This window comes from Sapajus apella, unplaced genomic scaffold (genome assembly GCF_009761245.1).
Source record: "Sapajus apella isolate SASKATOON/1434 unplaced genomic scaffold, GSC_monkey_1.0 scaffold14, whole genome shotgun sequence".
NCBI classification, from domain to species: domain Eukaryota; kingdom Metazoa; phylum Chordata; class Mammalia; order Primates; family Cebidae; genus Sapajus; species Sapajus apella.
In genome coordinates this window covers 28,153,922-28,170,306 of record NW_022436954.1, presented here as the reverse complement: position 1 = coordinate 28,170,306, position 16,385 = coordinate 28,153,922, and the positions used below count along the sequence as shown (strand labels likewise).

The following is a 16,385-nucleotide window of genomic DNA, read 5'->3' as shown; positions in this document are numbered from 1 at the left end:
TTTCTAAATGTGTAGGCCAGTGGCTTTGTTCCTTTCTGAACCCTTGGTTTATTTTCTTCATTAAAACAATAGGAATTATATTAGAAACCAAGCTTAGGAACCAAACCTAGCTAATTTGTCTTTGCATTGCCAGCCTGGGTTAGGTGCCTTAATGCTGCCATCCCATCTTCGATTTAAAACATGGGGACACAGGTGAGTCTGTGTGACTTTGTAAAACTCTTGATCATCAGGACACACACAAGACTCAAGCCTCTGCAACTGAGCAGAGGAGAGGGTGGTGGTGGTGGTGCTGTATCCCCAGGGTGGTGCAGAGCAGGTAATTGAAAGTCACATAATATTCATTGTGTATCTTCAGTAGAAAGGCCAGAGGGTGGGTCCATTAATCCCCCAACTCTATTCTTTGTTATAGATAACTGATGTCTTCTCAATCTTACACAGTGTTCTTAAAAAATTATTTCCAGGTCAGGTGCAGTGGCTCACACCTGTAATCCCAGAACTTTGGAAGACTGAGGCAGGTGGATCACGTGAGGTCAGGAGTTCGAGACCAGCCTGACCAATAAGGTGAAACCCCATCTGTGCTAATAATATAAAAATTAGCCAGGCATGGTGGTGCACGTCTGTAATCCCAGTTACTTGGGAGGCTGAGGCAGGAGAATTGCTTGAACCCAGGAGGCAGAGGTTGCAGTGAGCCGAGATCATGCCACTGTACTCCATCCTGGGTGACAGGAGCAAAACTGCATCTCCAAATGAATAAATAAATAAATAAATAAATAAATTCCAGACAAGTCCTTTGGCCATGTCTTCCAAATGAATTGTTGTCCCTAAGCCCTTCCTATGTAATGATTCTGGAACCCACACTGTTCATTTTCTTGGAGCCTCACTCAAAGCAAACATTTTAGGGGAAAGTTTTAAGTTTTTCTTTTTTCTTTTTTTTTTTTTTGAGACAGGGTCTTGCTTTGTCATCTGGGCTGGTGTGCAGTTGCTTGAACATGGCTCACTGCAGGCTCATCCTCCTGGGCTCAAGCAATCCTCCCGCCTTAGCCTCTTGAGTAGCTGGGACCGCAGGTGCGTAATACCATGCCTGGCTAATTTTTGGGATTTCAGACATGAGCCACGGCACCTGGCCTGATTTTTATATTACAACAAAATGGATATGCAGCAGGATGCAAAATTTGCAGATTGTGAAAGTCGTTTGAATTTAGAGCTTTCAGTTATGCCCTTCTGGAGGAGAACTTGGTCTTTCTTCTCTACTGATTGGGGAGCAGAGATAAGAAAGTTTATGAAGCTAGATGGACCTGCCAGCTACAGGAATTCAATCCATTCTTGTTCCCAGCCTCCATTCTAGGATTCTGCCAAAGAGCCTCTTGGAGTGGAAGGGACCTTCCAATGGAAGTCACATGGTTGGGTGGGGCAACTGAGCCTGGGCTGTGGAGATGGACCTTCCTGATTTGAAATCTTGGCTCTTTGATGTATTCACTGTGCAACTCTAACAAACTTTCCTAACCTCCGGACCTCAGCTTCCTTCACTGGTAAAATAAAAATAACAATAGTACCTATATCTCAGGAGGTTTGTTGTGAAAAGGAAATGATGCTTGTAAAGAACTTAGTGCAGTATCTGAATGACAGTAAGTTTTCAGTATAAGTCACCTGTTAATGGTTATTATTTTGGGGCTACATTTGTTCTCAGGGAAACAAGGCTTTCCTCAATGTAGCTGAGGAGCAACTACATAAAGCAAGCTCAGGGCCTGGCTGGGACAAGACAGTCTGGGTCAGAGGAGGCCCGAGTTAGACAACCATGGACCATAATTAGCATGATTTACTAGCACAGGGAGTTGGGAAAGTGTTTTGCCTGGGACAGCACTGAAGAGAGGTGGAGAATGAACTGAGTAGCAGGAGCACCGTCCATTGCAGCTTTGTCACTGAAAGGAAGGACTTTATGAGGGAAAACCTGAAATGATAACTGGCTTTCAAGTTTCCTCCCTGAGCCAGTCCAGCTCCATCCCATATCCCATCCTGGCTTTCCAGCACAGCCTGTGGAAAGACTTAAACCATGAGATGGAAAAGTAAAGTCCAGTGCAGTGTAGGAAACCAGATAGAGACAAGAGGAGACGGGCTGGCTGCGGAGTAGCTGTGGCCCTGGGAGCTTGGAGTTAGGGAGGTGCCAGGAGAGCCAAGCCCTGAGCCCTCCTGGGACCACGGCCACACGGACGGCTCAGGTGCATGTCGAATGGGCTAGAGGTGGCCAACGGGGTGTCCTCCTGCGGTGGGGCACTGCCACAGGGCTCACCTCAGACTTTCAGCTGATTTTGTATTTGTTAATCTAGTTTTGATCTAGAAGTTCTTAGCCTTTTTCCATTCTATCTGCTTTCAAACTTCTGTAGACAGCACATGAAGCTTGCTTAGAAAAGCCCATGTGGGGATCCAAATGCCTCTTTCTCTGACCAGTGGGTTTTGCACTTTTTTTTCCTTACAAAAAGTGTTCTTCAAATAAAATCTCACATTGTGCAATAATATTATAGCTAACGTATTTATTGAGCACTTAGTATGTGCTAAATGCTTTGTGCCTTCTCATGTTGTCCTCAACACAATGCTATAAAGTCCTGTATCATGTCACCTGTTTTATGAAGGGAGAAAGAAAGGCACATGGGTGTGACCCTTTTCAAGGTCACATAACTCGTAAGTGGCAGAGCTAGAAGTGGGTTATCTGGGTCTATTCTGGTTCCTGCAGCCCAGAATTAAAGTGGAGGAGCCTGCTTAGGGATGGAGGTGGAGAGAGAAGGACTGAAGCCCCATCTTCTCAAATGTCACTTCCACTCCCGTCTCTGATGGTCCCTGAGGAACCTCTGGGAAACCCCTAAAGCCTCTCGTGAACCCCAGTTTAGAAGCCTCTGCAGCGTGACAAAGTATCAGCAAGATTCCAAAGCAAAGGAGGTGCTGCATGTGCGCATGGCACATTGGCTGTTAGGGGAGGGGTGTGGTCCATGGAGGCTAAGGAGAGAACTCCAGAAAGAAAGTAGCGGCCAGGCCAGGGTGTTCAATGACTATCCAAGGGTTGGCTCCTGGAGCTCAATTGGAGAAATCATCTTTTAAAAATATCATCTGCATGTGAACTACATGCAGCCTCCCCACCACCAACCCTACCTCCCACTTGGGTACATTTTCCAGTCGTCATCATTCTTTACTTGGAATAAGCCACTGGCAAGGCAGGGTGAGTTCATGAAATTCTAGAGCATTTTGCAATCTGTGACTGTCCACCTTCCAGCCTGCAGTGCAGCCAAGCAGAAGTCCTGCCTCAAAGAGCAGGTCAGAATCATCTGTGGTTAGCATACCAGGGCAGATTCAGCAGCACTCTGCTCAAGCCATTTGAAGGGTTTTTGAGAACAGCTGGTTTTCCTAAATAGGCTGAGTATTCCCCCCTCCCTCTCCCAGTCATCATTTGTCTAGAAGGCACATCATTTTTTTCTCCTTTTCCTTCCCTTCCCTCGGGTCTCAAAATATCTAAGCTGTTAAAAATTCTGAACTGGGAAGTTTGAGATGGAAATCTGTGTTATTTTTGTTCAATGAGGACAATAAAGAGAGGATAGGGAAGGCTGTTTTTCCACTCAACAGGGAAGGTGAGAAGTTCCTGGCTAGGGTGAGCTCTTCCCAAGTGCCAGGCGTGTAACTAAACACTTTCTACACAAAATCTCATTCAATCTTCCCAACTCCAGGGGGCAGAGGAGAGCATATCTCAAAAAATGGGCTGCAGGTCACATGGCTGGTAAATGGCAGTGCCTGCCCATGCACCTGGGTGAACAGGAAGCTGCCATTGGGACAATTCTTAGGGGGGCCCCAAATTTAGGATAGTATTTCCTGGGAGGTGGGTAAGAACCTCAAGAGAGGTGTCTCTGACCCTTCTGGCCATGGAATAGGGGAAGTTGGCTGAGCGGTGCCCAGAGGCAAAGCTGGCTGTTCCCTGATGCATTCCTGTCAGAGAGGGCTTTTGCAGCAACTCAGTCGGATGTGCTCTCTGGGCCATTTCCTCACTGAAAAAGACGGAAGGTCCCTCCTGCTTTTCCTCCCACCTGTAGGACGCGGAGGAGAGCAGGGGCTACGAGGCTCACCTGGTGCCCGGGTAACTCCAAGAGAGGTGTTCATTCCAGGTGAACATTTTGCACCTAACTTCGACCTTTTGGAGGTCAGAGATACTCAGCTTCCCCTGAAATCCCGAGGGCCGGCGGCTACCCAAAAGCCTGGCTCCATCCCTCAGGGAACCTTAGGAACCTGGACCCATCTCGAAGGACATTTTACTTTCACTGGCTGAATGCCCTGGTGGGAATTTCTGTTCTCTCAATGGGTGGTGGGAAGAGAAAACTGTGTCTTCGATATTTCCTGATGCAGGAATCAGAGAAGCTTCTGGAAGGGATTCCAGCAATGACCTGGTCTAACCTTTCATGACGCTGATGGGAATGCAGAAGCCTCCAGCTGGAGAGCTGGGTCTGAGTGGCCAAGGCTTGGCTGGACTTAAGTAACTTTGGCAATGCCGCTGGTGATCACTTCTGTTAACTTCATTCTTTAAAATTGTGGTAAAATAGCCATAACATAAAACTTACCATTTTAACTCTTCTTAAGGGTACAGTTCAGTGGCATTAAGTACATTCACACTGTTGCAAAGTCATTGCTGCTATTCACTTCCAGAACTTGTTCATTATCCCATTCTGAAACTAATACTTTTTTTGACATGGAGTCTCCCTCTGTTGCCCAGGCTGGAGTGCAGTGGCTCACTCACAGCTCACTGCAGCCCAGACCTTCTGAGCTCAAGGGGTCCTCCTGTCTCAGCCTCCTGAGTAGCGGGGACCACAGGTGGGCACTACCACACCCAGCTAATTTTTGTATTCCTTCGTAGAGACAGGGTTTCTCCATGTTGCCCAGGCTGATCTCAAACACCTGACTTCAGGTGACCTGCCTTGGCTTCCCAAAGTGCTGGAATTATAGGCATGAGCCACTGTGACTGCTCCCTGATCTTTAGTTTGAGACAGTGTCTCTGTCACCCAGGCTAGAGTACAGTGGCATGATTGCAGCTCATTGCAGTCTTGGCCTTCAGGGCTCAAGGGATCCTCCTGCCTCAGCCTCCCAAGTAGCTGGGACTGCAGACATGTGCCACCATACCTGGCTAATTTCTAAACAATTTTTTGTAGATATGAGGTCTCACTGTGTTGCCCAGGCTGGTCTCGATTTCCTGGGCTCAAGTGATAATCCTGCCTCAGCCTTCCACAGGGCTAGGATTACAGGTGTAAGCCACTGCATCCAGCCAATACTTCTATTTTTTAAAAACACTGATGTGTGCTTACCAGGTACCAGACTCTATCCTAAACACTTCCCATATGATAACTCATTTCATTTGTGTAACTGCTCTACAGGGTAGCATTGTGGTCGTTCCCGTTTTACAGATGAGAAAACTAACTGGGACATCAGAGGTTAAGATGACACAGCTAGTGTCAAAGCTAGACTTCCCTTTTGGGACACGCCAGGTCTTTATGACATAGAGCTGCTGCTTCACTGCCCAGGCCATTGCCTGGGGCAGGTGGTTGTGGCCCACCCCTCCCACTGCCACCCCAACTGCCTCCCAGCAGAATAGGCAGAAAGCGGGGGCTCCCACGATGGCAGGTCTGGGTTAAGTGAGGCCTGGCCTTCTGCATGGGCAGGGAGAGGCCCTGGAGCTGGGCCCTACCACTGGAGGACACATAGGGAGGGGATGGGGACTTGAAAGTTTTCATTTTCCTCCTTCAGATTTAACCTCTTAACCAAATTTCAAGGGAAGGGGATGGAGCACATTTCTTACATCTTTCTGGGAAATAAGGTGCTTCTTAGGCCTAAAGGAGCGTTGTACAATGTATCTCCTTGATTCAAGTCCAAATGCAATGATCTAGACCTTGCACATGAGGGTGAGAGATTTCACGTGTGTGTGTGTGTGTGTGTGTGTATGTCTGTGTGGGTTGGGGGCAGGTATGGGATTGCATTATGCAGTTAAGTGCCTCAAGTCTGTGTGTGCGGCCTGGCTCCTAGCCCCAGAAGCAGGGGCTCCTGGTCGTGGATATGTTGCAGCCCCCGGAGGCATGGCCTCTTTTGCACACTGCCTGCCTCCAAATACTAAAACACTCAGTGAGGACTGACAGCTTGATTGGCACTTGCATCATTGCCGAGCAGTGTGTGCTCCTGTTGTACCATCAGTCAGCCAGGTGTGCTGTGATGTGTGGTCACCCAAGCACCTCAGGGACAGAGGCCCTCAAAGGGTTTCTGGGGCAAAGCTTGGCTGGCCTCCCTCTGGCATGGGATTTTCTCAAGGTCCTATGCTGCCTTCTCAGGTGGAGACATCTGGGCTGAGAGGGAGGAGGAAGGGTGGGGAGGGTGGCCTGGGGGACAGCGAGGGGCTCATATTCACTGAGCACTTGCTTTGTGCCAGGCTGCGTATTTACACCCTTCGACTCCCTTAAACTTTATGGTAGCTCTCATCACCACTGGTTTAGGGAAAAGGAAACAGAAGCTCAGAGAATAATGATATAGTCATATCAATAACCACAGTGCGATATCAATTATAAGATGGGTCAACTTGCATGGAGCTTAACTGTGAGGCCCAGGGCAAGTCACTTAGCCTCTCTGTGTCTCAGTTTCTTCATATATAAAATGAGGATAATAATTGTTCATCACATAGGGCTTTGGCAAGGTTTGATGCTTGGCCCAAGGTTTGGTGCACAGCTCATGTTCAGTAAATGTTGGCCCAAACCGCCATGATCCAGCAACCACCATATACCAGGGCCTGGGCTAAGGGCTTGCTTTCTACTACATTGTTTAAATATCATAATAACCCCAAGAGACTGACATTTTACTTGGTAGCAAAATGAGGCTCAGAGCGGATAGCTGAGCTGCGCACGGCCGCTAAGCCACAGAACTAGGGAGTTGGGGGTGGTGATTGCAGCGCCTTTTATCTGCAAGAGACTGCCCTTCCATCCAGGAGCCCTCCAGCCCTCTGCCCTGAACGCTGCTGTTCCTAGGCCCCAGCACAGCGCTGTCTTCCACCTGAGGCCAGCACCACCTCCCACACCAGCCAATCCAGGCTGTGCTCGGATGGGCTCCTTTAAACGTACGCACCTGTCTGATGCTCAAAGGTGGGGTAATACTCTTCATTGCTGAACAGATCAGTCCACGACATCAGGGGATCGCAGAAGGATGCGTTAGGCAGGAAGGTGCTGTGTGTCACCGAGTCCAACATCACCCTGCAACAGCAGGAGAGGTTGTGAGGAGGCTGGGGTGAGGGACTCCTGAAGCCACCCTCTGCAGGAGCCCCTAGCAGGGAGATATTTGGTTTTTAATAATAATAACAAACACACCACTCACTAGGAGCAGGGACCCCCTAATGTCACCTCTGAGTGACATTATTTCACCCTTGCCACATCCTGTCTATCCCCATTTTAGATGAGAAAACTGAGGCAAAAGGGTTGAGGCAATTGCCCAAGTGACATAACGAGGAAGCGTCAAAGAGAGGACTTGAGCATGGAGACTCTGACTATGCAATACTGCTCTTTATTTATGCTTCCTGTTTGCTGACACCTGACCCCTGAACTGACTTACAATGTTCAATACTATGCTCCCAGAAACAGGGTACAATGTAGCCATACAAAGGAACAACATCATGCCCTGTGCAGCAACACGGGTGCAGCTGGAGGCCGTTATCCTAAGCAAATTAAATCAGGAGCAGAACACCATATACCTCATGTTCTCACTTAGGAGGAGGCACTAAACATCCGGTACTCCTGCACATAAAGATGGGAGCAACTGGGGACCACTAGAGGGAGGAGGCAGGGAAGGGCCAAGGTTGAAAACCTACTGGGTACTGTGCTCAGTATCTGGTGATCAGATCAGTACTACCTGAAATCTCAGCATTATGCAATACACACAGGTAACACACCTCCACACATACCGCCTGAATCTAAACTAAAAGTTGAAACGATAAAAATAAATTTTTTTGGACAAAAAACACAAAACAAAACAAAACAAAAATCTATTCACCCAAATTCTTTTTCTGATTCTTGAAATAATGTTGACATAGAGTTAACATTTGCAAAGGGAACACAGCAGCTCAAGATCACACCACTGTTAAGTGTCTTGGGATATTAAACACATGGAATTTTAAGATTGGCAGGAGCAAATTCTTTATCTAGTTCAGTGTTTCCGAAACTTCAGTCATTTGTGTACCACTGTGATAATTTCACTCAATCCATATAGTACAAGCACTATTATTTACTTAAAATATTTTTTAAAAATCAACTTTTTTTTTTGTTTTAACATAAACATGCTGATTTAAAGGAAAACCTTATATCAGCATTATAAATGGAAAGTCGAGATTTTTTTTTAACATACATAAAAATAAATATTTAGGCATCTCAATAAAAATGGTTCATGCACCTCCTAAATCAGGGGCGAGCAAACTACATCCTACAGGCAAAATGCAGCCCCCTACCTATTTTTGTAAAGCCTGTAGTTACAAATAATTTTACTGCCGGGTGCAGTGGCTCCCGCCTGTAATCCCAGCACTTTAGGAAGCCGAGGCAGGTGGATCACCTGAGGTCAGGAGTTTAAGAACAGCCTGGCCAACATGGTAAAACCCTGCCTCTACTAAAAATACAAAAATTAGCTGGTTATGGTGGCGTGTGCCTGTAATCCCAGCTACTCTGGAGGCTGAGACAGGAGAATTGAGGGGCTGAGACAGGAGAATTGGGGGGCTGAGACAGGAGAATTGAGGGGCTGAGACAGTAGAATTGGGGGGGCTGAGACAGGAGAATTGCTTGAATCCAGGTGGCGGAGGTTGCAGTGAGCTGAGATCACGCCATTGCACTCCAGCAACACTCCATCACACACACACACACACAACTTTACATTTTTAAGTGGCTACATTTTAAGTGGTTATATAAATATTTACATCATATCCTTGCTTTTGCCTTTTGGCCTGCTAATCCTAAAATACCTGGCCCTTTAAGAAAAAGTTTGCAACCCCTAACCAGATTTATCTAGACCATTACCATTTGATGTGAGTACCAAATGTTGGAAAATACTGAGTTAGCCCAATTTCCCTCCTCAACCTCCACCATTTTACAGTTGAGGAAGTTGAGACAGTGAATTTGTGTAACTAGCTCAAGGTCACATAGCCAATGGATGCCAGAGTTAAGTGCAGGGAAGTCCTTAGTTTTCTGACTCTCAGCCCATCTGCTTCTCTTACTGGAAACACAGTTGAGCCCCAAGGCACACTTATATAGCAAATCAAACCTCAATACTAACGGGGCAGGGTTGTGTGATTCTAAAACCAAAGATTAATTCTTTACAATGCTTGAAAATCTGCCACCACCACCACCACCATCATCGTCAAATATGCATGAGAGGCTGGGTGTGGTGGCTCATGCCTGTAATCCCAGCACTTTGGGAGGCTGAGGTAGGCAGATCACTTGAGGTCAGGAGTTCGAGACCAGCCTGGCCAACATGGTGAAAACCCGTCTCCACTAAAAATACAAAAATTAGCTGGGTGTGGTGGTGCACACCTATAATCCCAGCTACTCAGGAGGCTGAGGCAGGAGAATCGCTTGAATCCGGGAGGCAGAGGTTGCAGTGAGTGGAGATCATGCACTCACTCCAGACTGTACTCCAGACTGGGTGACAGAGTGAGACTCTGTTTCAACAACAACAACAACAACAACAAACGTGCATGAAAACTCCTTTCCAGATGTAACTGTCTAACTAAGTTTGAATTCTGTCACTTAGGCACCTTCTCTGGGCCATCACCCAGGAGTTTCCACCCTCTGCTGGGAAGTCTTCTCTGATGCCTGGAGAGGGTTAATGTGCTCTGCAGATTATCGTGGGCATGGATCTCCTCCTGGGAGCCCTATCAAACAGACTTCAAGGCTGCCTGGGTTTGGACTGTGATTTTCCCATGGATTGGCTGGTTTTATATCCCCAGTGCCCGGGGGGACAGGGAAGGGGCAGGATGCTGAGGGATGGGGTGAATTTATGAGGGAGGGAAGGGCCCCAGGAGCTGAAAGCCACTTCTGTATTCTGGACTGGACTTTAGAAAAATTCCTCTAAGTGAGGGCGGAAGACAAATATATCCCTTTTCCTTTGGGCCAGAAGGCTCAGAAAACTGAAGAAAAGGATGGCAGGCCTGTGATGTGACACTGGGTTGGGAGAAAGGAGAAGTGAAATCTACATGGAAGAAAACAGAAAACAGTCCCTAAGTTTTCAATGTCAAATAAGGAATCCATCAAATACAAAATGCCACAGTGGGAATGAGATCTTCCTCATCTATGCCTGACTAATTGCTCTCTAATGTCATTTGGTATTTAAAAAAAAGGGTCATTTGGTGAATTGAATGGAATTACATAAAACCAGGAATATTTTTTGATCAATAGAATTTTTACCTCCTTTAATATTATTCTTTCTCCTCTTTACGCTGGCCCACTCACTTGATTTGTAATCTCTCTAGTGCTCTACACGTCACTGATTCTGATTCCCTCTAGTAATTCCTTCTAAGCCAAATTATATCCATTAAGTTTTCGTAAAGGGCCTTGTGAGGTGTGCCGCATGCTATTTTTCTTCTGTAATTATTTCTTGCTTTTGGAAAAAATGTCTTTTATAAAAGCAGAAAAAGGTGTTTTTTTCCCCCTAGGAGCAGGTCTTATTAACTCTGGGCTCTCTACAAAAGACCTTGGCTACTTAGCCAGCATGCAGTAGGTGTGAGAGTTCAGGGATAATGGCTGCTTTGTATTCAGCAGGCCCTCTTCCCTAGGCCCTCTAAGGTCCTTGCAATAATTGAACATTTTAGCGCTTAAGGACTTTGTCAGTGGAGGTAGAGCAGGATGGGTGGGAAAAGGCTGGTGTTTGGAGCCCCCTTTCTCAGCAGTAACATTGAGGCCCAGGGATATGCGAACACAGGCCTGAGGTTGGGCCAGGCCTGCTCAAGGGGGGTGATATTGCCCCCATCTTCAGGGGACAAAAATGGGTTCTTGAGGGTCAAAACACTGAGATTTTTTTTTGAGACAGAGTCTCATTCTGTTGCCAGGCTGGAGTGTAGTGGCGTGGTCTCACCTCACTGCAACGTCCACCTCCTGGGTTCAAGCAATTCTCCTGTCTCAGCCTCCCGAGTAGCTGGGACTACAGGTGCATGCCACCATGCCCAGCTAATTTTTTTTTTAGTAGAGACAGGGTTTCACCATGTTGGCCAGGATGGTCTCAATCTTTTGACCTTCTGATCCACCTACCTCGGCCTCCCAAAGTGCTGGGATTACAGGTGTGCACCACTGCGCTTAGCCAAACTGAGATATTAATTACAGTGTTTTATCACCCTCCAAAGGTCTACAGTAGGTGTATACTATATCTCCGGTATTCACATTTCTGGTGGGGAGATGATTAAGAAAAAATGATCTAAAAAGGGTCCTTAGGAGAAGTGACAAAGAAAAAAGGTGGAGAAGAGCTGCGTTAGATAAACCTAGTGTCAGTGTCAGGACTGACGGGGGTCTCCAGGGAGATCTCTTGGCCTGCTGTTCTGGCCACACTTTTCATTTTGTGAGGGATTGGCTGGCTCATTCTGGAAGTAGCCCCAGGCTTGGAGTTATGCTTCTGCTGCTTGCCCCTCTCCAAATCTCAGTTCTTCAACTACTAAACAGGAACACAAATAAGACAGCCCCCAAGCTCTGCCCTAACTCTGTGACTTTCTGCAGACACCCACCAGATTGAGCCCACACATCCAAACCTGGGCACCCACACACACATATGCATCTACATTGATTATATTTGGATTTTTTGCGTCAAGCAAGTCCAGCAAATTGGAGGGAAGTGCAACCAGTACACACACAGACTGAATTTGTAGTGCAGAAAAAGCCCCTGACTTCCTCTTCTCCCTTTTCTCCTCTGCCCACTGCCTTCTACCACAGTTGGATGTAGATATCTCAGGACAGCTGGACATTCTTTGCCCGGGCTAGCCAGGCACCTTAAACACTCTGGACCCTCACTCACTGCCCACCAGTAGATCCATGGCAGTTGGAATCAGTTTCCCCCAAAGTAGTCACCATTCTAGCTGTCTGGTAAGTAGGAAGGGCTCAAGAATGGTTAACACAAGGTGGAGGAATCAGGTGGGCTCACTTCACACGTGAGAAAGACGGCTGCAGGTACCTGTGGGAGTGAGGCAGCGATGGCATGGAAGCTGAGGTCCCCGGGAGCCTCCGGTGGCTTCTGAACCCTTCTCAGAGCTGGCTCACGCACCAAATGCACACAGAGAGGGTCCACCCAGTTGGAGGGACAGGCCTGTGGGCTTCTCAGCATAACACAAATCAGAGGCAGCAAAAACAGGTGTGGTGCCCATGGCCTGCTCAGCCTCCCAGAGAGAGGGGAAGGAGCAAACCACTCAGCCTTGGCCAGTTTGCCAGAGGAGGAAAATTCCTTCCTCACTCCGGTGGTGATCATCAACTTCACTCTGGGCGTGTGACCAAAAATCGACCCAATTAAGCATCTACACATTGGCTGTTTACGTGCCAGATCATCACTGGGCAGAAAAAGTCCACGAGGGTGCAAAATATAGAAAAAAGGGGCCAAGAAATGGATTCCTTAATTCCACCCTCTGGGTTAGGTATCACTAGGAAGAAAATCAGTTTTCCTTCCCCAAAGCCTCAGCAATACCCAAATGTTCACTCCGTCCCAAGCCTTTTGAGCAAGGGAGGGTCAATTTCCCAGCCCTTGGACCTCCCTAAGAAGGGGCCCATTGAGGAGAACCCAGTGGAATATTTCAACACTCACTGCTAAAGAAAGATTGAGGGTTGGATGCTTGAGTGTTTGTTCTTCTCGCAAGAACCCCAGCAGCTGTGAGAATCAATTTGCTGACCTCTCGACAGGTGACTCCTCATTTTTCTTTAGCTTGCTTGGGGAGTTTGCATGTTTGTTTGTTGATAGCTATTTTTCTGAAGGTGCAGTGAAGATCTAAAAAAAGTATCCCATGTAGTTTGCGTGGGCTTCAAAGCAAAGCTTACCAGTTTTGGATTAAATACATCAGGGATTAAATCCTACCTCTGCTGCAGCGGGCGTGGGGCACATTTCTTACTGCCCAGCCTGCAGAAATTCTTAAGCTTTTTTTCATACAGGTGTGGTATATAAACATTCATGCCCCTCTTTGAACTCCGGTTTCCTCATCTCTAAAATGGGGATTTTTTTTTAAAACATGCAATCCTCAAGATGTCTTGAGGATTTGAGAAAATTTATTAATATATGCAGAGATGGGGCATAAGACATATATTCAATCCTGTTTTAGAAGGAAAAATTGAACAGCCATCAACAATGTATCTAGAAATTTGCCACTTTGGTGACTTATGAAAAAGGGAGATGATCAAACTGAAAACCCCAGTCCGAGACGACTTTAGATTAGGAAAAACATTCTCGCAGAGAACACGAAGACAAAACAGTCAAGCCTTCACTTGGATGGGCAAACCACCCCTTTCCCTGGGTCTCTGAACTAGGACTGAAACACAGAGCTGCCTCCTTAAGTCACCTGGCCTTTCTGGCCTCGGTTTCCTCATCTGTCACATGAAGCAGTTGCACCTAACGATGCCTGACACGCTTCCGGGCGTACAAAACGCTCATGCATCCACACGCGGCCCGGCTTCAGCCTGAGAAGGGAGCTTGTGCTACCGGTGGCCGTCAGCAGGGGGCAACCCCGCAGAAACCCACACACTGCAGAGTCTGACAAGACCTGAGAGCACAGTGGAAAAACCCTAACCATTGCTTTTCTGGAAGCGTTCTCTTCTGGGGAGATGTCGGAGGGCAAATGGGTTTCTTTTAAAACTATTTTATACAGACAAATTCCTGCAAAAATGCCCCAAACTATAATGAAGCAGTTCTCTGTATTGAGGGGGTGGGGGACAGTGGGCAGGCCGGCGGGGAAAGGAATTCAATCAGGGTAGAAGGGTAGGCGGGTGGGGGGGGGATGGGGGGCTTTCCTTGAAACTGAATATTTTTCTGCGTAAAATCCAGCTTCTCTTCCTAAAGACAACTTAAGGGAGGGTAGAGAACTGCCCGCCTGGGTGCCTTCTCTTAGTTCCCCTTGGTTCAGCTCAGGGATCCAGAGGGAGTGGGGGTCTGTGAGGAGGGTGGGGGGGCCGCACGGCCTGCAGAGGCAAGCAGGTCTCTCTCAGACAAGCTGTCACGTCCGTGTCAAACAGCTCCCGGGAGGCCCCGGGACTGCACCCAGCGCAGAGGCCAGCCCTGGAGCTGGAGATGGACGAGCAGACCCAGGCCCCAGGCGGAGCCTCTGAGCCCCAACACCCCCTAAGATTCATCCAAAAAAGCAAAGAAAAGGCGCTTACGTGAGGACCGCGGTGGCTAGGTCCAAAGAGGAGGCTTTCAAGGCAAGAGAAGGCAGGCGCTCCCAGCACCAGCGTGCAGTGGAAATAAAGGCACCTGTAGCCTTGTGATATAAGTGACACCTACAGACAGGTCCGTTTGGTTTTTCAGGTTTATGCACAGCCCCTTTGATGACGGTGACATACAGTGTGACACGGCTCCTGGAGGGGGGGAATGGTTCTCATATGCAGAAAGTTTACCTTTATCCTGCTTTTGTGCCCAGCTCACCCCGGCCCTGCAACCCCCCACTCTCAGCCCAGGGGACTCAGTAAACAAGCAGAAAATTCTTGTCCCTGGGAGCTGTGCGGGATGGTGCGTTTGCTGAGGAATTTTCCTCTGTGCAGGCTGGAGGGGAAACGCAGAGCATCTCCCCTGGTGCCAATCTCTGCTGCCTCCCGCCCAGGCTGGCTGAGCCCAGTGCTTTTGTAGATCACTCATTCTCCTTTTTTCCCATGTGCTGAGAAGGAAGAGCATTATAGGGCCAGTGTTAAGACCTCAGGATTTGCAGCTAGATGACTTTGAATTCAAATTCTGTGTCTGTCGTTCCCTAGCTGTGCTACCTAGAAAAACGTACCTAACCTCTCTGGGCTTCATGAGTCTAATGTAAATGATGGGGCCTCTCCTCATGACTGCTGTGAAATTCACATGAGACCAGGCAAGCCCTCTGTTAGCTAGGACGACTGCAGCATTGTCCCTGATAGAGCACGTTCAGCAGGACTCCCCCTTGCTATTTCTTCCAACCTATGCATTCCAACCAGGAGAAGGGAACAGGCAGCTCAGAGAACTGCTTTGGGGCCTTTTCTTCCACTTTTTATCCCTAAGTACCAACAGGGCATCAGACACATTAACTTATTAAACTTCTAATGCTTGTATGTAATGAGCTGTGCAGTGGCTTCCTTTCCCCTCCTCTGTTTTGCAGATGGAGAAATGAAGAGGCTTAGTGGCCCAGTCAGGTGTCCAAAGCTAATAGGCCAGGGGTCCTGATGTGGATGCCAGCTCACAGGTGCCTCGCTGAGAACTGCCCGCTTTTTTTTTTTTTTTTTTTTTTGAGACGGAGTTTCACTCATGTTACCCAGGCTGGAGTGCAATGGCGTGATCTCGGCTCACCGCAACCTCCGCCTCCTGGGTTCAGGCAATTCTCCTGCCTCAGCCTCCTGAGTAGCTGGGATTACAGGCACGCACCACCATGCCCAGCTAATTTTTTGTAGTTTTAGTAGAGACGGGGTTTCACCATGTTGACCAGGATGGTCTCGATCTCTTGACCTCGTGATCCACCCGCCTCGGCCTCCCAAAGTGCTGGGATTACAGGCTTGAGCCACTGCGCCCGGCCTGCCCGCTTTTTTAGTACTTCTCTGTGACAACAGAAACTCTGCCTAATTTAGGCTGTGAAGCACAGTGTCCCACGTTATTGATAAGGCAAGTATTTATAAACAGAATGCTGTTTTGCATTCTGCTTCTAGCCATCTTGGGCAGCCGAGATGTTGTATTCAAATGGCAGACTCTAAGCTTAAAAGCGAAAGCAGGGACTGGTTTGTTAGGTTTTCTTGGGATCACTGGGCATGGGTACAAACACACAAATACAAATACGCATATAGTCTGAAGAAACAAAAGGCAGTTCATGAGAGCATTCAGGGTGTCATCATGGAAAAATTGTTGAAGAAAGATAGGTGACTGCCTAGGCTGCTGTCTTGGCTGGGTCACCGAGGCTTCATTTTTCCCCAGTGACAAAAGGAGGAAGTGGGATTAGAATAGTGATTTTTTCAAACTGCAACGTGAGGAGCCCCAGGGGTTCCCCAGAGCCCTTATAAGGACTTTTGGGGGTGAGAGGATGGGCCTGGAGTAGAATGGGTTGGGCTCTAGACCACCACGGTCCTTCCTGACTCAATAAGAACATCTCAGCTTTTCTATAAATCTTCTGGGTAAGATTTCATTTGAACAAAAGAATCTGCTCTTAGAAAAGGTTTGCAAGCAACTGG

General features: G+C 47.7%; 1 protein-coding gene across 3 annotated transcripts in view; it reads right to left on the bottom strand.

Moving 5' to 3' along the window:
- The window catches only part of ELF5 (E74 like ETS transcription factor 5), a 33,450-nt gene extending 18,960 nt beyond the window's left edge, over positions 1–14,490 (bottom strand). The window contains exons 1-2 of one of the 3 annotated variants that reach the window (XM_032283599.1): positions 14,373–14,490; positions 7,129–7,253 (exon numbers count right to left, since the gene is read on the bottom strand). In XM_032283599.1, the coding sequence (XP_032139490.1) occupies positions 7,129–7,249 (121 nt within the window). In that variant the 5' untranslated portion in view covers positions 7,250–7,253; positions 14,373–14,490. Of the gene's footprint in view, positions 1–7,128; positions 7,254–12,192; positions 12,691–14,372 lie in introns of those variants that run through there. The other 2 variants (XM_032283600.1, XM_032283598.1) reach the window with 2 other exon arrangements.
- Between the last annotated feature and the right edge of the window lie 1,895 nt (positions 14,491–16,385).